The sequence below is a fragment of the Choristoneura fumiferana genome, chromosome 2 (genome assembly GCF_025370935.1).
Source record: "Choristoneura fumiferana chromosome 2, NRCan_CFum_1, whole genome shotgun sequence".
Taxonomy (NCBI): domain Eukaryota; kingdom Metazoa; phylum Arthropoda; class Insecta; order Lepidoptera; family Tortricidae; genus Choristoneura; species Choristoneura fumiferana.
The window spans coordinates 8,958,033-8,980,592 of NC_133473.1; the positions used below are offsets into that span (position 1 = coordinate 8,958,033).

General features: G+C 38.3%; 1 protein-coding gene across 6 annotated transcripts; it reads left to right on the forward strand.

The window, feature by feature from the left end:
- The first annotated feature begins 1,985 nt into the window (after nt 1-1,985).
- On the forward strand, nt 1,986-19,436 carry LOC141442344 (uncharacterized). Of its 6 annotated transcripts, none has more exons than XM_074107310.1 (2): nt 1,986-2,096; nt 14,516-19,436. In XM_074107310.1, exons 1-2 carry the CDS (start codon nt 2,006-2,008, stop codon nt 15,376-15,378), a joined length of 954 nt encoding a protein of 317 aa, XP_073963411.1. In that variant the 5' UTR covers nt 1,986-2,005; the 3' UTR covers nt 15,379-19,436. The 6 variants fall into 6 exon arrangements, with proteins under 6 accessions (XP_073963411.1, XP_073963447.1, XP_073963416.1 ...); XM_074107346.1 differs by having other exon boundaries at nt 1,986-2,091; XM_074107315.1 differs by lacking the exon at nt 1,986-2,096 and adding an exon at nt 6,250-6,513.
- The last annotated feature ends 3,124 nt before the right edge of the window (nt 19,437-22,560 follow it).

Below are 22,560 nucleotides of genomic sequence, written 5' to 3' on the forward strand. Positions count from 1 at the left end.
TTTCGAATCCTTCAAAATTTTAAGAAATATTTGTGAGTTTTACTAAGTTAGTAATTCTACTTGATTTCTAGCTCTACACCCATAATTTGTATTTGATATTTGTGTTTGACGTTTTTAGAACAAAATGAAACTGACAACAATCCGGCCAGTAGGTACGAGGGTCAAACTGAAAGTTCTTAGAAAATCAAAAACTGAGCAAACTAGCAAGTTATTAGTTTTATTATATCTTTTCAAAATAGAGTCCATTCACATCAATACACCGCTGCATCCGATGGAACCACTGAGAGAAGCACTTAGCCCACTCGTCCTTAGGGGTCTCTTCGACGGCCTTTTGAAACGCACCCACTGCTTCCTCGGTGTTCATAAAAAGTTTTCCTCGAAGTTTTTCTTTTATTTTCGGGAATAAATAAAAATCGCAAGGTGCGAGTTTGGGGCTATACGGCGGGTGACCCAGTAATTCCACGTCTGACGTCACTAAATAGTCGATCGTTCGCCTGGCGGTGTGCGACGAGGCGTTGTCGTGGTGAAGAAGGATCCTACTATGAGGTCGTTTCTCCCGAACTTTTTCCGATACAAGTGGCAAACAATTGTTAGTGTACCACTCTACAGTAACTGTTTTTTGATCCTCTAAAACAATTGTCGCATAGTGACCCGTCCTTCCGAAGAACGAGGCCACCATCTTTTTTCCCACGCTTCGACCTCTCTTCACTTTAGTTGGCAACTCCTCGAAAGGAAACACCCATTGAGCAGACTGTCTCTTGGTTTCTGGATTATTAAGTATGTCGAAAACAGCATTTGAGTCACCTCCGTTAAATCTTTGAATCATTTGACGGCACCAATCAACCCGACGGAGTTTTTGGGCCTCGGTCAAATTATGAGGTATCCACCTAGCACAAAGCTTCCTGACCGACAAATGTTCATGAAGGATTTTATGCACTTGACTCATACCGATGCCTAAGCTTGTCCGAATCTGCTGATACGTCACTCTTTTGTCAGTCTCTATCATACGCCGCACAACACTGATGTTATTTTCAGTCGTCGCCGTAGAAGGCCGTCCCACACGCAGATCATCGGTGAGATTAGTGCGACCACGTTTAAACTCATTAAACCAATTGTAAATGGTCGCACGAGATGGAGCTTCATCATGAAAGGCCAAACGAAGTCTATCATAGCTTTCTTGTTGACTTAAATTACATCGAAAGTCATAAAAAATCATTGCACGAAAATTTTCTCGCGTTAAATTCATGTTGACGTGACACAGACAATTTTCAATTAGCCGCCAAATCGTAAAACAAATGACAAATGAATGAAATACATATTTTACTCAATAATATCGGCAATGAGTTCCATTTTCAAAATTTAAACTTACTTTTTTATTATATTGTTTACAAGTGGCCACTTCTAAAAACTTTCAGTGTCGCCCTCGTACCTATTAAATTACCTAAATACTATGCAATCTCGCTAAAACATTTTATAATTGGCGCATGTTGCTTACATAACTTTTACACTGGGCACAATAAAAAGGGTTTTAAAAACACAAACACAAACTCATAGTCAAAATACCACCAACGGGACTTATCACGCTAACACACATGAGTAACCGTGGTCACGAGTAGATTGAAGTGTGGCGTATCGAGTCTGCCTAGCAGCGCGAGTCCTTCGAACTACCCGCACTTGATCACTAATAGTACCGGCACTCGTATCACTATATTAATGATAACGATCGCGGTGATGATTAAATTCTTCCAGGTTTAGCCAACTTCGTAAGTTTTCAATATTTTTTAAACCGTTACTATGAATATAATTTGTTTCATTAAAAAACAACTGGTTTTCGAGTTAAACACAAAATCTATTAATAATTCGTAACGATTTAAGTATCATTATTAAGGAAGGTACAAACTTAGTTAATTATCAGTCATTTAATAATTATATCAAACGAGGAGGTAAGAGGAGGGTAGGTATAATACTAGGTTAGGCGCTTAAAGTCCCCAGTGAAGTTTCTGTGATGAAACGCTTCATACTTTTGCGATTTGAAACCGAAAGCGTCAAAATCTGTGATAGAAATGCTCAGAATAGTGATAACATGAAATGGTCGGGTGAGTAAGAAGCATTTCAAATTATTGTTAAATTTTGGTATTTTTAAAATTAATCAAATTAATCAAATGCAAAAAAACACTTTTGTTCTTTTGTTTGTTGTTGTTTTGCTGTTTTTTACTGTTTGTTGTTTTATTGGTGACGCCATCGTGAGAGTTGCGGGCTACCGGTGGAAGCAAGTGGCGAGTTGTCGTTCATTATGACGTTCTAAGGGGAGGCCTTTGTTCAGCAGTGGACGTCTTCCAGCTGATGATGAATACTTTTGTTCAAGAAAGCTTAGCTACTCGTACGTCGATTCACGAAATGGGTGAAAAATAACGGCATTGTTGTTTTAAAACGAGCAGTTCGTACAAGACGTCGCATATATATAGAAACCCCTTTATCTACAACTAAGCTGACAACGTGTTTTAAAAATTGTGTCCCTCACCTTTTTTTTTTGTTTAGAGTCAAACTCTTCAAATATTATATTTAAATGTACAAGTTTGAGTGTGTATCTACTCTTTTACGTTATGGTATTTGGGCATTTCTATCTACCGTTGTACCCTGAGTTTATCTCTCCGATTTCAACAAAATTTGGTAGGTAGACTCAGTCAATGATTCCGAGCTGGAAAAACAGGGTCTCCAGATGTGTCCCCAAAATATTGTATGGATGTGTCCGTTTTTTTACGAATTTTTCTTAATATTTTTCGTAACAAAACGGACACATCCAAACAATATTTTGGGGACACATCTGGAGACCCTGTTTTTCCAACTCGGAATCATGGACTGAGTCTACCTCCCAAATTTTGTTGAAATAGGAGAGATAAATTCAGGATAAAACGATAGATAGAAATGCCCATTTAGCTCTTAGTTCTCAAAGTACCAGCTACGTAAATTAATTTCCTAAAAAGTAATTATTTAGGTTATTATTAGGTTTTTAACTCCATGACGTTAAAAAACCATACCAGGAGAAATAGTTGTTTGTGCAACAAGAGAGCAAAGTTGTTTTTTGCTGCGAGTGTTGATTTAGAATCCCGAGTAAGCGAAGGATTCTAGTCTAGGTTAGAATCCTGAGATCAGCGAGGGATTCAAACACACGAGATGCAAAAAAAAACTTTGGTCTCGTGTGACACATACAACTTTTAACCTCAGCAGCGAGAACATATTTTAAGGTTAGAATTTTTATTCTAATCCACAAATACCTATTTACAAAAAAAACACAATAATTTAAAATATAATCCGATTAAGAAACAAATATAATAATCACACTAAAACCTTTACTAAAAAAATGATACGTCCAGCGCCATTACATCTTCAAAAGTCACCAGAAACTTTAGAATGCCATACAGTGATCAAAAATCTCCGGTAAGTAGAGTGCTTTTGAATTTGGAACGAAAATGTCCAGAAGATACGAATACAAATTAAAATCTCGTACTCATAACAGGCATTGTACCTAGTTTGAACTTAGGACTCCTTGTAAAATATAGCATTTTTTTAATACTGCAAAAACCTCATCGTGGGTCATTGAAAAAGTTGAACAATAAACTTATGAACCTTTAAATAATTATGATTTTAAGTATTAGGATTTCTATTGTTTGAAACGTAAATATAAATAGATTGGTTGCAAATTCATTCAATTTGACAAATAGGTATTCAATCCAACTAAAAGGTAGGTACTTGGCAGTATACGGAAAGATTATACTAAAAAAAAACAAGAGCAGCGGCTTTTGTGCAACGAGGATACTTGGATACTTTATTAAAAGAGCGGTTTTTTTACATTTTGTACATATTTCACTGTCATATATAAAATAATTAGAAATTTTTAATACTATAAATTTAATTTAAGATTGTAATCAACACCGTATTTTTTTATTAGGTTGGTGTTGTGATATACTTCTTGCATAATTAAAAAGTAAAAAAAAAACTTAGAAAAAAGTAAAGTTGAGCGGGAATTTCGTTCATTAACATTAGTTTTGTTAAATAATTTGTCTTTCTAGTTTTATAGTGAAAATCGAACTTGGTAGGTATCGATTGGATCCTCTCTCGCTTTTTTTTCGTGTTGAAGTGAAAGTGACAGATCCAAGTGCAGTTCAAATATTTGGAATTCGGTGAGTAGACCCAGCACTGTCCTTGGCATAAAAAAAATCTCAAACATGCTCGGAAATGTATGCGTTAATGCCACGAAATGGAGACATGAAGTTTCTCATTTATGGCTCCCTACATAACTTCTTGGCCTAGGCCATGAAGTATGTATGAAAATCTATTATTGTCCGCTGCTCTAACTTTTTAAATTTGCTTACTAACATTAAAACATTAAACTGACAAATGAAAAATTACAAACAGCCAACCACCACTACTCAGTAAGCATTTGCGATATTGCGATGCGATGCGATATGCGATGCATGGATGGATGGATGGATGGATGGATGGACGGACGGATGGATGGACGGACGGATGGATGGAGATAGATGAAATATTCCCTCACATTGTTTAAAAAAAGCACTATACAAACCTCGGCCAGAACAGGGATTGCTGGACTCGTTTTATCCAGTCGTCTACCCCGAACACGTCCATCAATCCCTTACTTCATGGCTTCTGCAGTAATGTACTATTTCACCTCAGCACCTCAAACAGGCAGGTTTTTCTATTATAAATCAGTGACAAAGTAACTATTAATAATGTTTAAATGCTTTGGATTGGTATGGCTGATTTATTACAACCCGAGGAAATGTAGAATAAGTTGACGTAAAAAATAAAATTAAATTTACCCTTTTTGTGTCGGTACTTGATAACTGCAGGTGGTAGGACCTTGTGCAAGGTCCGCCCGGATTGCTACCACCATCTTGCTCGCTAATCCTGCCGTGAAGCAGCAGTGCTTGCACTGTTGTGTTTCGGCGTGGAGAGTAAGACAGCCGGTAAAATTACTGGCACTTGAGGTATCCCATCTTAGGCCTCTAGGTAGGCAACGCATCTGCAATACCCCTGGTGTTGCAGATGTTTATGGGCGGTGGTGATCTCTTACCATCAGGAGACCCACTTGCTTGTTTGCCATCCAGTCGAATAAAAAAAAAACTTGATAACTTGATTATTAAATTTTGTTATGTCAAATGCTCTTAAACTTTAAGTCTATTTATTCTTACCATTGAACATATGCTAAAAAAAAATATTAGTAGGTACTCTGTAGTTTACTTTCTTACCTACTTACAAAGAATTTACCAGTTCATTAAATAAGTAATTAATAACGCAAGTGCAAAGTAGATAACATATTAGCAAATGTACCTATATATACAGGCGGCAAATGAGATAACGGTTAATATTGGTATTTCTGTTCAATAACTCTTTAATGACCCAACTAATTTAATAACGCAATGCTCTTCCATTAGCCCAGTATCAGCGGTTACGTTACGTTCAAAGTTTATAAATGGTTAAACTGCCATTTATGACTAAGAATATCAGAGAATCATAATTTAAAAACAAGAATCTTTTAACTAATTGACTGCAGTCCGTAAATGTTTTTAGGACTGCATTCATGCTGCATGCGTTCATACTGCATGATTCAACTTATTTTATAAATTCAAAATTCAAATAATTTATTCAGTAAATAGGCCGCAATGGGCATTTACACGTTATTTTTTAAACTACCAGCGCTTTCGGAAAGACCATCATTGCCAAGAAGAATGTGCCGCAAGAAACTTGGCAGAAAGTCATTTTTTCAAAATAAAATGATTACAAATTAAATACTTAAAAACTAGAGTATACAATTAAAGAAAAAATTACAAAAGAAGAGAACTTTCCTTTAAAAACTAGCCCAGATCAGCGGCGTTGTTAGGTTCAAAAACTATAAATGGTTGAACTTTCAATTATGAGTGAGAATATCAGAGAAACAGATGAACTTAAGTGCATATGCAATTAGTCATAGTCGAAGAAAGCACCGCCCCGCACAGAAGCAGCTCGTAAACATAAAAAAGTGCTTATGTGGCGCTGCGGAGGGCTAAAAAAGTCCAGGAAGGAACATAATGTAGTAGCGGCCATAAAAAGTGAATGCATTGCGTGCACACTGAGTGCATCGGGGTCTGCGGGGGAGGAGGTGCGGGGGGCGCGCGCGGGGCGAGGGGCGCACGGGGCGGGCGTGGGGTGTGTTCAGGCCAGAGGGGCGGCCGGCGCCAGCTCCGGCTCCGGCCAGTGTTGTGGTAGGTCACAGCGAGCGTGCCCGCACGCACCCGGCCTTCATTCACGATCGCGACTCCGCGCCGAGCGAACATGCCACCGCTCCCGGACGCAAGTGTTTGAACGACGCTACGAACGTAAACTAAACAGACATCGCACCCAGCCTAGTCAAGTAATCAGATTACCGAACTTTTATGAAGGTGCGAATAAATGTATCCTATCTGAATTGATGTGAAATGGCCTTGTCGCTGCAGTCGACGCAGAATTCTAGAGGTTCGTGGAGATTTGATGTTGTGTTTGTCGGTTCGCTGAATCTGGAGGAAGTGCATGTGCGTGAAAAAGTTTTGAAAGTTAGCGGCGCGGGCGTGCGTGGGGCCCGCGCCGCGATTGGCCGCGCCGCGCGCCACCTTCACACACATACGTGTGTTTTGCATTCATGCCGAGCTTTGCAGATTCAGTGAACCGTAGGCGACTCGCCGCTGAGCGCGTTGCGGGGGCTACGAAACCGCTACGAAAGTCCGTAGCGCGTAGCACTAGGCTACGATTAACGTTTATTGTAAGTTATTTGCATGTTGTGATTGTTTTGACGTTTAGTTTGTGTTACTCGGTCGGTTAGTTCCAACTTGAAACTTCGTGATGTGATTGAACGTAACAGAAAATGAACGATGCTTTGTTTTTGGGAGTCCCCGATGTCTGAAAGAAAACTTTCGTGTTACTGCCAAGTAAGTACCGGATAAATATTATCAGAGAGCATAAATTGATCATCTGCTTTTAAATCTTTGTTTAACAAATGATTTTGTGGAGCAAAGTAGATACTGCGTCATTTTCTGTTCGTTTTGACTTTTAACATACATATAATATGACATGTAAAATGGATCCATTGTCATTATTTTAAAGTAATAGCGTATAAAGCTTATTTCTATTTCTATGGTGATTAGATTAGGTAAACAACTAATATACTCGTACTCATGGTGTGGATCGTACAGAACCCTCCTTCGATTAACTAAGTATCGGGGTGCTCCTGTTCATATATACATCCAATTATGATGAATACAATGAATAATTATGATTTTGATACATCGTTTCACATTCTTGACAACTAAAAACAATAATAGTATGGTAAGATTCATTTATTTCGAGTAACTTGACAGTAATTAAATTAAAATTAAAATAATTATTTAGTTATTTAAACATAATATTGGTATTATTACTTTCATGCTTACCTACTCATGTTATTTTATTTATTTCACCAACATTTTATTTATGTTGTTTTACGTTATTTTAAAGTAGCCTCTTGTCTACCTTGCCTATTTATTTTTATTTTATCACTGATTTGTAGTATTACAAAATGAATAATATTTGCATTGTATTATATTTTTCATTCATGCGTTATATAGTATTCCTGTACACCCCTTTATTACTTAATTACCATAAATTATTACCATTTCAATGCATATTATCACATTTCCTTTGCCTGCCAAACAAGCTACGCATGGTAACAAAATAATGAAACGGGTTTAATTATTAATTTAATTAATATCATTAATATTAAGTAAACAAAGATATTTAAACATGTTTATTATTATTAATAGTCAGTAAATAGCACCGCTCGTAACAGCCAAAGATATTACAACTAGCAGGGAACTTAAGGGTGAACTAGAATGACCAGTTGAAAGTTTTAGCTACAGTACGTAATATCATCACATCCATTTTTAGCCTGTTATTACCATCGTTATAACGAGACGTCTTTACATTTCCAAGTTAAATCAAAATTATGAGGTGGTTATCAATAATTCTTTCTTTCCATTGAGTATCTTTCAAAGAACCATGTTGTTTACAAAAGCTTAAATACGTGTCGTTACTTCTGATTGACTCTTTCGAAACAGTGCATATAAGAGTAGATATGTTTGTTAGAAAATATTTGAAAATTGATCATCTATTAGTAACAATAACATCCTAATAGCACATCGGGTGTCGCACACTCATTAATCATTAATATTTGAGAGTCAAAATAATGTTTCGGCGAACGTTTTCCTTTCACCGAAGCAACTCGTCCGAGAGCGACAGACTTTACAAGAACGGAAAAACACATTTCTAAACATTATATAACCGAGACGCGAAGCCCGAAAAATTCGGCGCGTGCTACGCTTAACCCTAAAGTACTGAAACCATACGAGGCCGTAATCTGTGCGAGTGCGTGCTCGCGTACTTAGCAGGTTAATCCCATTACGTGTCCAACGGAATTGGGCCAGCGACCACGGCCAGGGACGTCCCCGGGACGCCAGCACGGTTAATATCCCAAATAACCAATCATGTTAAATTCACCGCCTACTTAATCTTTGGTAGTTAAGTTAGTTTCTGAAAAGCATCGATATACCGACCGTCGATTCATCATCTTCACACAGTAACAATCAAAGTCTTCTTTAAATGGTGTATACATACAGCGTGATGAACTTATTTAACCCTAGGTAGTCTAAACTGAAAATAATGACGGTTCCATAGGTATCAATTCTATACTAGGTAAAAAAACTACTATGTTCACCAACAGTAACGCCATCACCGGGTTAAAGTACTAATAATGCACTACGTATATCTCTTCTTGGTAGAAGAACTTATAACGATTGAATTTTTACTAAGTACCTACACAGTTTTTATAGGGTTCCGTAACCAATATGGCAGAAACGGAACCCTTATAATTTCGCCATGTCTGTCTGTCTGTCTATCTGTCCGTCCGCGGCTTTGCTCAGGGACTATAAATGCTAGAAAGCTGTAATTTTTTGCACGAATATATATGTAAGCTATGCCAACAAAATGGTACAATAAAAAATTAAAAAATATTTTTTTTTAGAGTACCTACCTCCCAGAGATGTAAAGTGGGGGTGTTTTTTTTTCTCATCCAACCTTGTAGTGTGAGGTATCGTTGGATAGGTATTTTAAAACCATTAGATTAGACCATTCAGTGACTTGTTTGCAAAATATTCAACTTTAAAGTGCAAATTTTCATTAAAATCGAGCGTCCGCCCCCTCTAAAATCTAAACCAGTGGGTGGAAAAAATTGAAAAAATTCAGGATGGTAGTAAGTATATCAAACTATAACGGTTAAGTATTCTTGAGAATTATTAGTAGTTTAAGAGTAAATAGCAGCCTAAGGTATAAAATATACCTAAACTTGGAATATTCCGTACAAAATACGAAATCCTTAGAAAAATATTACTTTATATTTTGGGCGTGTCCGACACGCTCTTGGCCGGTTTTTACTGTAAGTAGGTACATTTTATTGCATTGTCATTGTTAACGTATGAATATATCCGAGCATGAAAAGTAGGTAAAAGTTCACCTGATCACATTGTTATTTACCTACTTATAATTTTTTTTTAATACCCTTTTTGTCTATCGCAATTTATTAAAGCATATTGTCATAGAATTAACACACATGACTTAAATTTCGAGTCAATCAGACTACATTGTTACCTATCAATGACATACCTACTTAATTAATTAGAAGTGAAGCTCCTAAAGGTGTTAAAAAAATTACGAAAAATGACACGCTTACAAAATAGTTGTTTTCACATGATTCCAGTTTATTTTTATACGAAGGTTCTACGTTCGCATTTATTCATATCAAACCGGTTGAGGCAGTGATTGTACTGATTACAGTTTATTAATGAAATCAGTTGATGAAGATGATGAAGTCAGTTGATGTGTATCAAAGCGACATACCTCAGCAGAGTTAAACCCAATACTTCTATCATAAGTGCGTGAAAGAAATAGGGGGCGTTGATTTTTATTTATTTTTTTCGTTCTCAAGTCTAGATTAGGCAAACTTTACATCATTATAGTTATCGCAATATTTCACAAACATCGAATTGCTATTTCAACTAATGTGCCTACATATGAACAAAGTAGGTCACAGTTAACTCATCCTAGGAAAATTTATTGTTTCTTTGTTCATAGTATAAAAAATCTATTTGTATTCCAAAAACAGAAGCTCCCGCAATAATAATGTCATTCACACGATGTTTATCGGAGAGCCCTTACGCAGTAATGAGTTATGGTATAGCAGCTATAGGCCGCACCATAACAGTATTGAGTACGGGTTATTGACAAATATTTATGGCGTATAAAGAGGGGATAATTACAACTCTTTGGTTCATAAAAAGCGGGAAGGGTGCGGCGCTGTAAAAATTTATCACCGACGTTGTCACCCGTCGCGCCCGGGCCAATAATCACTGCCATAATGCTGATCTATTGCCTATCTTTTATTAAAATATCACAGACTTAAAACCTGCTACACACTGACCACCGATGTAGGAAATAAAAGTCATGAATCAGCGGGAATACTTAATCCCCGAAAGCTAACGTCACACTGTCTGGTTAAATTTCAAAATTAATATCACTTGTAATGATCGCTGGTGTTGGCCACACATAGGCAATCTATAACCCTTATTAGACTGAGTATCATTATCTACATCTAGTAATACTAATAATATACATATTAATTATTACTAATTTACTCATACCAGATAATTACCTAATACCAGTACCTACTCATAAAGTGATCGTCATACTTTGATATCATAAATGCGAAGGTTAATGGTGTATGTTTGTTACTCTTTGACGCTACAACGGCTTGACTAGTTCGGTATACAGATAATCTACATACTTGGATATTATAAGACTTCATCGAAAAACTGCATAGTTCTCATGAGGTATAAGCTAATTCTTTGTAGACGAAATTACTTATTAATTAATTATTAATATTACATTACAATAACACTCAACGTGTAATGTTTAAACTTTCGCAGTTATCATACTCATAACTTATATCACCTGGGACTTAATCACGACTATTATTGCTAAAATTAGGTACTATAGTCAAGTGCAAAGATATCGACACGGTTACGTACTCGTAACAACAGTCGTGTATACACGACCTTAATGTTAAGTGCATAAAGTCGTGATACCTACATATTTTTATAACTTAGGTCGTATCGATAATTTTGCACTTGACTGTATACCTACGTTGTCGTTTTGAACTCGGCTAATATTGTCGTGTTGTGTAATAATGTCGAAGCAAGCAATATTAAACGATGATTAATATTTTTTTTAATGAATAAGAAACGAAAAATGTTTCCAGGGAAAAGGTATTGCCGGACAGAGTTTGAACCTGCGAGTTAAGGCCGTGCATTTTCTGTGGCTTACTCGTACCAGCGGAAAATCGTAATCGTTTGCATAGGTACCGTATGCCGATACTGGCGTGTGGCGCCATCTATCGCAACTCCTACGCTCCAAATTACTTGGATGGGATGGAATGGCGTAAAACGATGTACCACGTCTTTATAACAGTATTTTTTTTTCATATTTCTTTTTAAAAGTCTTAGATTTCGTTGAGCAGGCGTATTGTTAATAAAAACAAATGGTATTATTATTACCAAATTTCAAATTCAGTAATTGATAGCGGTCACATTGAAGTCACAGATACCTACATACTAGGCCACCAAGCTAAGTTTGCACCTCGCACATAACAAGAACAGTTAAAAAAAAAATTCACCTTCCCGCGATCGCCCTGTCGCGTCAGTAGGTACGGTTAGCATCTTTGTCGCCGATATTTCGTCTCCTATTTGTTGAATTTTAAATTTTTGAACTGTTCTTGTTAAGACGCGAGGTGCAAAATTAGCTTAGTTGGGTTGTAAACCTAAACTTTTTTCTTTGACCATTTTTATTTCGTAAATCTCTTTTAAGACAAATTCACTGTCGCCATACGTATGGTTTACTAATTATACTTTAATCTATGAGCTGATGCTGACCTTTCCCATAAGCTTGATAGCTTAACAGGGTAATAAGTAAGTAATAAATAATTGTGTAAAAGGGCGTTTTTTAAAAATGGGTATTCTTTTTATTTTTATTTTGGAAAAAATATTGTTTTTCCTATTCGGAATCAAGAGCACAATCGATTCCGATAGTTTAAAAAAATGTCCCCAAAAAAGTGACAGTTTTGCGACGTTTTTTTCATACACTCAGTGTAGTGTACCTAGTTGTTTCATACACTCATTATGGGCGTGACAAAATTGCATGACTGATAAAATTTTGTATGAAAAAATGGAGTCATTTTTTAAACGATCGGAATCGATTGTGCTCTTGATTCTGAGTAGGAAAAACCATATTTTATCCTAAATAAAAAAAGAAAGGGTACGGCCAATACGCTTACGCAAATTTTATATAACAATTATTAATTTAGTAGCTTTTCATAAAAAAGAACTGCATGCTTAATTATCAAGTGCTTGTCTAAAGTTCATTCTAAATCATTATTATATTATACTTACTTAATCTACAAATGACTATCAAGCTGACACTGAGTAAGTATAATTTAATGAGATGTTAATGATAGTCACGTTGTATAATAAAATAGATTGAAAAATGAGTTTAAAAGAATTCCAGGTTTTTTAAATACATTTTCTACTTTCAAATACACGTTACAATTTTAAGAGATCTATAACCTATGTTAAGGTAGTTCGCTACATTTGAATAACAAACAAGTCCCAAATGAGAGTCGCTCACAATCCTATATCTATCGACTAATTTCTACTAATACTTAATTAGTCATTAATTTGTCAGCTAACAGTTGTGTGATTCTCTAAAACAACCTCGTCCGTGAAGGCATGTCATCGATAAGCTTTGGAAACCATCATAACTTGACCCGCTAGCTCGCAGGCATAAGAAATTAGGTAAAATAATGTTGGTGAATTTCAACGTCAAGTCACGACTCGTGAGCCACGACACTCACGACCAACGTCAAGAAACCTGACTAATACTTGCGAGCGAACGGGTCAAATTATGATTGTCTCTCAGCCGCACGATAATTTTACGGAAGAAATTAATTCATAAAAATCGCCTTTTATGCTGTCTGCAATTGGTTAAACATAACACATACATAGGTTAGGTTGTTATGTGTTAATCCATATTAAATCAAGTAAATATTTAAGAATGTGAAAAACACAATGTTCCTAAATCTAGTTCTACTGTTAGCACACGCCACTCTAAACTAACCCAAAGTTGAGCAAAAATGTAGGTATCCGTGCTATAGGCCGGTTGTCTTAGCCGTTGTAGCGTCTATCTGTATTTACTTGGTGGAGTCAACTTTTACATTTTGTTCGTATTACAATTCAGGGCACATCACGAGTTCGGTTTGCTGCCCGGCCTCGAAACAGCGAGTAATGTTATTAAAAAGTTATGGGATAAGCCGGCGGTACGTGCCGCGCGCCGCCACCGCCTAATCACAAACTTTAAAATTATCTCATTACTTTTTACATCATCCGATGGTAGAATACGTAATTAGCTTCACCGAACATTCTTTGCAACAATATTTTGCGAGAAGAAATCTGAGATTTGTCAATTATAATTATAATAAACAACGGAGCACTCTTCCGCGCAAAGAGCCCGTGGCACTCTGAGAGTCCAGTAATTCTATTTTGCCTCCTCCAATTAAGCGCCACGGCTAAGTCCACAGTTCGGCCCGGAATTAATTCCGCAGCTAAGTAGATAATGTAAGGAGCTTCCCTCCTCGCGCCGCCTCTTCACGCCTCGAGGAGAACTTTCAATTATGATTTTGTCTAATTTTAATTAAGTGCTCTCAAAAAGGCTTTTCTCCAACGAAATTAATATTTGAATATAATTTGGGCGGAGCGGGCGGGCGGAGTTTGCCGCTCAAGGAATAATTAATTCCATTATAAGTGGTCCGCTGCCCGGCCGGCTCGGGCGGGGGCGCCGGACGCACCCCTTCCACGCTCCCGCAGACGCAAAGAGGACGACGAACAATCGAATTCAATTCAATTAAACAGAACTTATATTTAGAAACGCAAAGACGACTTCAGAATTAGGTTTCGAGCGAGACTCGTTCGCGGCAATTTGCGCAACAGGTCGGGGCGGAAGCGACCTGCAGCGGCATGATTGCGACCAAATGTTTCCTCCGCAGCGTCTGGAAACGGTTTTTGCCGTGTTTTTTGTCCTCTCCTGCTGATAAGTGCGCTATCGATAGGTTCCACCGCATGTTTATTTAGGCCGAGACTAACGAGTGACGGAAGTAATGCCGGCGATGTCAATTTTTGTTTTTATTTTACACCTTAGAACACGTGTACGTCAAAAACGAGACGATGATGGTGTGGATTATTTGAATTAGAACCCATGAAGGTTATCATTGAAGCTTGGGTATATAATTAATTATAAGTAACTGGGAACTATACGGCAAAAAATAACTCCCTTTTTGTCTTTGCAACAGGTGTATCGGTAAGGCCTCTCTCGAGTATGCGTCAAGAGTCATTACCGATGTTGGCGGAGCGTCTGCTGGCGACGCGCGCGGCGGCGCTGGTGGCGGGGCTGCCGGCCGAGCTGTACTCGGGCGCGCTGCTGGGTGCGTGGCCGCCGTCGCCACCCGCGCCGCTGCTGCCGCCGCCCGAGCTGGAGCGCGCGCGCAAACGGCGGCGCACGCCCAAGCTGGACGAGCCGCCGGCGCCGCTGTCGCCGCCGTCGTCGGGCTCGTCACCAGGCGCCGAGCCGCCGCGCGATAAGCTGTTCACCTGCAAGGTGTGCTCTCGCTCCTTCGGCTACAAGCATGTGCTGCAGAACCACGAGCGCACGCACACCGGCGAGAAGCCGTTCGAGTGCGGCGAGTGCCACAAGCGGTTCACGCGCGACCACCACCTCAAGACGCACCTGCGGCTGCATACCGGCGAGAAGCCGTACAGCTGCCCGCACTGCCCGCGCCACTTCGTGCAGGTGGCCAACCTGCGCCGGCACCTGCGCGTGCACACGGGCGAGCGGCCCTACGCCTGCGCGCGCTGCCCGGCGCGCTTCTCCGACTCCAACCAGCTGAAGGCGCACGCGCTGGTGCACGAGGGCGACGCGCCCTTCGCCTGCCGCTGCGGCGCGCGCTTCCGCCGGCGGCAGGCGGCCGCGCTTCACCGCTGCGCGCTGGCGCCCAGCTGCGAGCCCGCCACGCCCAGCCCACCCGCCGCCGCCGCTGGCGCGCCCGACTGGCGCTGGGACAAATGGCCCGAGCAAACGGAGCCCGAGGACCTGTCGCTGCCGCGGAGGCCGGTCACGCCGGACTCGCCCACCGACCTGCGCGTGCACTCCGCGTAGTCCGCGCGCCCCCCGCGCCGCCGAGCCGGTATACGAGTTCCTCCCGCGTAGACCCCGCGCTCACGCCTAGCACACGTGCCGTCGCCGCCCGACCATCAAACATCTCACGTAGACATATTTTTTAAGAGTGAAATATTCAATTGTTTGCTGGAATTCACGTCGAGAACTACCGACTCGGTCTCGTTAGGTAGTCGGCCATTCAGTTTTTATGATCTGGCATTTGCAATGTCTGCCATAATGGCACTTTTTTATTAACGTTACAGTTAATTGTAACTAGAATTTGCATAAACGCAAGGTAAAGGCGAACAAAAACGCAACCGTTTTGTTCCTTTGTTTCGGAATTCGCAAACCCAAGAAAAGATCATACTATTGCACAAAAGTAATTTTTTGATTTATGTCGCTCACTATTGTTTCCATGTTAATACAAAAAATGTTAGCGTCACGGTCGGCAGAGCGGCCGCTCCGAGACCGGAATCCGCTCGCCGGAGAAGGCCGCGACATTGACTTATTATTTTCCGCGACAAAGGCTAGTTCACAATCGCTGATTATTAAGTATTGATTCGAAGGGAATTCCTCAAAGCGAACAAAGCGGCCGTCATTGTGCTCGCCCAGATCCGCGCCTTGCGACAACCGGTTTAGTATCACCCTCTTTTGTACACAATTCCCAGTTTTTAATCAATAGCCTCAGCCCCGTTTTGTACTTTTTCAAGCATTAATTTAAGTTTTCTGACCAGCAATTCGTAACCGATACTCATTCTTCGCTTCAATAAAATTATAGGGGTTGTTTGTTTGTTTGTTGAAGCTGTAACGTATAAACGTTGCTTAGAACTGGCGGCGGGTGGCGGCGTGGCGAGCGCATGCTTATGTACATAACGCTGTCCCTAAACAAATTATTTATTATTTATCAAATTATCAATTAGTTCATAGGTATTTTTAAATATTCTCAGAACGATTTCGAATGTAGCGCGAAAATGGGAACAGAAAAACGGTTTTGTAAATATGTATTAGTAGCAGATGAAGTCCATGTTAGCGATCAGAATAAATATTGGAATACGTTAAGCTATTCGATTACCAATAAATAGATGCGCGTTGCAATGGATCCAAATAAAATGTTAATGAAGTACTTTACAAATTTTAAAGTGTAAGTATTTTGATATGGATCGTAAAAATGAGGGCCATGTGCAGGAAGTATTGTATTGATATATGTTGAATAGAAGATGTTGTCGCATAGTTTTTAAGACAATCTAAATATTTAATGTGGAGTTGTATATATTTGGTATTGATGTCGCTGGAGCACGTAGCCGGTGCTGCCTGCGCGTGGCCATGCGCTAGCGCAGTAGGTAGAGTCGTCGGTGCGAGAATATTTGCAATTTGTTCTACGGGTATTAGTTTCCTATTAGGTGTAGTGTGTTTACTGTATTCGTTTTTGATCTAATTTAGCAACGCAGAGTAATGTTCTGAATGTTTTAGCGCACATGATAAAATGTACGAGTATGTAACTATTTAACAGTGCTAATTGTTGATTATTATTATTTTATTTTTTCTCGTAGGGTAAGAATCACGGAGTGTAGGGTCTTAGTGTAGATCAAGACGATGTATAATAAAAGAGTTTTTCCAAAGAAATTATTGGTACAAAAAATAATGTGTACAAATTAAATAATACTTTCGATTAGGAGTAAAAATTAACTTCATGTTTTAGTGTAAAATATGGTAATGATGTTATTACTATGGTGCCATTATCTACCTCATATGATAATACCGCTCCAGGGTAAAGAGCCAAAGTTCTGGGAATATGTATTTTATATTGTCTACTTACAATATCTCGCCGAGATGCACACGCATCACTCCCGCCGCGTGTGCGCACGGACCCATTTGAGACTGATTTTTAGTTAATAACATAATACTTTGAAGTTTTTAATTGTATTGATCAATCGTGAAACGTTGTTTTTTGTTCACTTTGTAAGATAGAAAAATAACATGGTCAAAGTTGCGGAATTTAGTAGAATCCATTTGACGTTATATTTATCCACCTCGAGATGTGAACCATTTTTAGACAGCATCTAAAAATTATCTCATTCCTTAACACATCTATTAACTTCCTTTCATTGCCCGAATCTGTTAAGTAAGTGAATCTTGTTAAGTTTTACATAATATTATTTATTTATTTATTAGACATGCCAACAGTACATGAACAAGACATTTAAATTAATATAAATTATAAGTTATAGCCCCCGCTCATGCACCAATAACAGGCATGCAACAGCATTGATCATGGTTGGGGAAATACACTAACAAGTAAAACTATAAGACTAATGTAATTAAATTAATAACAAAAAACCGGCCAAGAGCGTGTCGGACACGCCCGAAATAGGGTTCCGTTCCACCATTACGAAAAAATTAAATAATATTTTTCTAAGGATTTCGTATTTTGTACGGAATATTCCAAGTTTTGGTATATTTTATATATTACTGCTATTTACTCATAAACTACTAATAATTCTCAAGAAAAATTAACCGTTATAGTTTTCCTTGTAAGTTTGATATACTTGCTGCCATCCTGAATTTTTTGAAATTTTTCCACCCACTGGTTTAGATTTTAGAGGGGGCGGACGCTCGATTTTAATGAAAAATTGCACTTTAAAGTTGAATATTTGGAAACAAATCACTAAATCGAAAAATCGTTTTAGCAACCCCCTAATGGTTTTAAAAGCCCTATCCAACGATACCCCACACTACAAGATTGGATGAGAAAAAAAATCACCCCCACTTTACGTCTATGGGAGGGAGGTACTCTAAATCAATATTTTTGATTTTTTTTATTGTACCATTTTGTCGGCATAGTTTACATATATGTTTGTGCAAAATTACAGCTTTCCAGCATTGATAGACCATGAGCAAAGCCGCGGACGGACGGACGGACAGACAGACAGACAGACAGCCATGGCGAAACGATAAGGGTTCCGTTTTTAATTTGAGAGGTGTGCGTATATAATTTATATTTTTCTAATATATTATATGAAAATGAAAAACATCGTGATATTTGCAAGTCCTCGTGACTGTATAAATATTAACTCAAATGGATTCACCTTAAGCTTTGGACTGAAATACTACAGACTAGTTCAGTTTCTGTAGCGCCTGTCAACGGCTTACTTTTACTTCACATAATGTAAACTCTATGTGCTTGATAGACGTCATTAACCACCTAGGATATAGCCATAATGCTAAAGTGAAACACAGATATCCACATCTCAGCCGTAGCTTCCGTGTAAATCCGACTCCAAAGCACCAAGTAGAGCCACGTATACATGTCAGATAGCTCACGATACACTTGTAAAAAATGCTGCCAAATTTTGTTAACCTAAATTCATTCACAGTCAAAGAAATTGAATCGTGTACCAGGGTAAACCTTTCATAATCAATTTTACAATGATTTCTTTGACATATGCATGGAATGTCAACATGACATTTGCAACGAAAAGGTTCCACTTGGTACGCCACTTAGTTTCTTCGAATGTACTGAAGTGTTTGTCATTCTACGATTATAATGTACAAGAAGCGTGTGGTACGAGTACGATGCGGGACAGATGTGTTCGTAGTACAACCTTCATTTGCAATCATCTTAAGTTCCTATTTTTTAAAGTAATCGTTTGTAAACTTTATTGTTTTGCTTATACTTGTTTACTTATGTACCTGTTTGTTAGATAGTCAATGCACTGGCTTTCGGTGCCATTAATACCTACCTACACACCAAACTATGTCACGTGTAAATTAAGAAGTTGAATAATATAAATTTATGAAAGTTTAGATCGTTAGTTTCTGTAATTCGGTGAAACTACCTACCGCATACCTAATCTACCTCATACTTGGAACAGAGAAAATTTAATTTTAAATAATAACGAAACTGAATTATGTGTAAGTAAACAAATTAAATACTTGATAAGTTAAATACGTGTATAATCAAATCATAATTGTGGTACAATGATTATAGGTACATTTAATTCTTTATCAATGTCCAGTACCAACATAATTATTATAATAAAGAGATGTTTGTTATTTAATTATTTAATTATTTATATTTTCCCGATTCACTTCTTTTACTCCATATAATACTCTGTTTATTAAACCAAGATACTAAAGTGACAGTATTAAATGTCAAATGTAAAAATAATGTGACCAGCATATAGTACAAATAGTGCTGCTCTCTGATTCGGTTTTCGACATTATTGCAAATAATCGATAAAATAACATGGCAACGAAAATAAAATTAAAGTATTCAATATTCTACTTATTCATTGAGCTTTAAGGCAGGACTCGCTTAGAATCAAAATGAAACTTAAACATCTACATCTACAAAAAGTCGATATATCTCCTAAACGGTAGCATTTTCATTAGAGCCATTTTACCTTTTTTAGAATCTCTAAGTGCCCTACGTGTGTTCGTACGTCACAGATCCGTTCATATCTTAGCTTTTTATACGTATAACATGGGTACTTATACGGAAACTTCGGTGATTACCTGTTGCGGCACACCACTATTTATGAGATGTAGAAAACAAGTAACACATGAAACTTCATTTTAGTATCTTGGTTTAATAAATAGAGTATAGGATCCCATCATCAGATCTTGACTTGGTGCCAATGGGACCACCTCGAAAGTATACTCTTTTAGAATCTTTTGTAATCGATGAACATACATAAAAAAAAATACAGTCGAACATAGGCGGTTAAAAATAATAATTTTGACTTAGTAAAATATCTAAGTTTTCGTCTCGTTAGCAAATTATCCCGCATTCTCACCTCATCCTTTCGCGACTCGTCTCAATCGCAAATCGTCCTTTTTGCATATGGACCCTTTTGTAATTAGTCCCGTTAGCGAATCGTCCTGCTTGCTAAATATGAATTGCGAAAAGAAGGAGTCGCCAAAGGGACGATATGAGAACGCGAGATGATTTGCTAACGAGACAAATTGTGAACGGGTCCATATTCGAACAGGACGAGTTGCGATCCGGACGAATCGTCCAAGGGAAGATATGAGAATGCGGGATGATTTGCTAGCGGGACGAATTGTCAACGGGTACATACGCGACAAAAGGTCTGATGGAAACGCACCCCCACCTAGTACATAGGTAGTGTGCTGTGTAGCGAGGTCGGCAGTAACTCAGGACCCGCGGCACGCCGCATAGCTCGGAGACAAACGCACCGGAATCCGGTTGGTATTTATTAAATTAATCGCCCTCCCAATTTACCACCCCCCTCCCTGGAATGTATAGTTTAATCGTCTCATCTATAGAACTTGGATTTCGTTGATTGCTCGGGCATTCAGGTGACGGCAGACATCTTGTTAGTCTGTTTAATCTTAAGTAGTTAGTGTTTTAAAGAAATATGGTTCTGTCCATTGGAGGACAATTTTGCCTGTGTCTAGTGAGTTTAGCCGTTGCACGGTAAAAAAAATCTAGAAAACGAATTATGAGCGGTAATGGAGGATGAACAATGACAATGACATTCGCGAATCCTGTAAATATCTTCACAAAATACGAAGGTTATCTAAGGTTATGGACTTTTTAAGTCAATTAGACAAATAGATCTGACGTGTGTACTTGTTACTTGGGTATGAGTTATACTCGAATGACACGATGGCGATAGAAATTCCTAATTTTTTTCTGGAAAGGGATGGAATGCAAACTATTTGCTCAAGATTTTCTCGCAACTTTCTTGTGTTTCAACAGATATAGATAATTCATACCTCAATCGTTTTATTTTCTATGTCAGTGTCACGTTATTTAAGGGAAAATTTGTGTTCCATGCAAATTCCCTATCCTGCTGAATGCTAAATTTAATATGTAGATGGTATGGGAATGGTAAAATCCCCGAATTTCAACTACCCGATTTAAACATTTACGAGAGTGAAGCTGCGGGTAAAAGCTAGTAATATAGTAGTAGTGTGTGTTTGTGTAGTATACAAAAGTTTTCAAGGATATTTATTATTTTTTCACGACAAAATAGCTGGACGGCATCGTCAACTAAAGCAAATGCCAAACTATAGGGACGACATTGAAAGAGAAAAAGGTAAGGGTGTTCGCCAGCAGTTGCAGCAGTTGAGTAGTTGGTACCTACTCATGGGCGGTGGTAATAATTTCCCATCACATGACCCGCTTACTCATTTTCCTCCATCTCACAATAAAAAAATACTATTATCACCTATTATGAAAGAGAAAGTATTTGTGTGTTACTCTTTCACGCTAAAAGACTGGATGGATTTGTATGAAATTTTGTGTGTAGACAGCTCGACCCACTCTGTTGGGAATAACACACTTTAATTTTGTACATCTCCACGGAATCGAGATGTACGAATTCAGTTTTGAATACTTAATTAAGCCTCAACCACTTAAGTAGTATATCTACAGAGAGACATCATTTTGTACCGGTGTTCAAACAACGTAAATGTGAAACAAATGCTAGACAAATTAAAATAATGGTTCTTCACTCAGGATCTACTCAAGCCTGTGCGATAATCAACAATTTTAGACACGCATACACTTTTCTCACTCACATTCACAACCAGTTTAATAATGTTATCTATTGACGTAAGTATTGCCGAATAAATGTTAACACTATCTGTTACCTACCGCTATTCTGGTCCTCACCACGGCCACGACACAGGGGGGGGGGGCTACTACGAAATTCGAAAATCGAAGTTCTTATCGTACCGTCCCTCTCATCCTCGTATTAAATAATGTTAGCGTCAGCGGGACAAGATATGAAGTTCGAATTTTGCACTTCGTAGTGTAGGTATAGGGCCAGCTCTGACCTAGTAGCACAGACCTAGTAGTGACACTCGAGCCTAGTTCTGTCAAACATTTAAGTAAAAAATGTAACCACAGAAGAATGTAATCCTGTTTGGTAAATAAATAAACTTATTATAATTGGGTAGTTTCCTGAGTTAAACAGGGTGAGGCGTGAATATTGCTACATAATGAAAGTGTTTTAGTGTAAGTAAAAATGTAAGTGTTAGTTTTATGGTTAATATTATTATATGGGTACATGTAATCTTTAATAGATGAAGTACAATCAAAAGTTATTTTCAGTAACTCATTTCTTAAACATTAATTGGTTTAAATGGCCTCCATCCTAGCCTAGTTAACGCAGACCATGCACCGGTCCAGTACGCTACGCATCGTAGCCT

Bases quoted from the DNA above. Each gene is read 5' to 3' on its own strand.
- LOC141442344 (XM_074107310.1), top strand. From the start codon at position 2,006: ATGAAACGCTTCATACTTTTGCGATTTGAAACCGAAAGCGTCAAAATC. The intron at 2,097-14,515 runs GTGAGTAAGAAG...TCTTTGCAACAG, and splicing joins TGATAACATGAAATGGTCGG to GTGTATCGGTAAGGCCTCTC.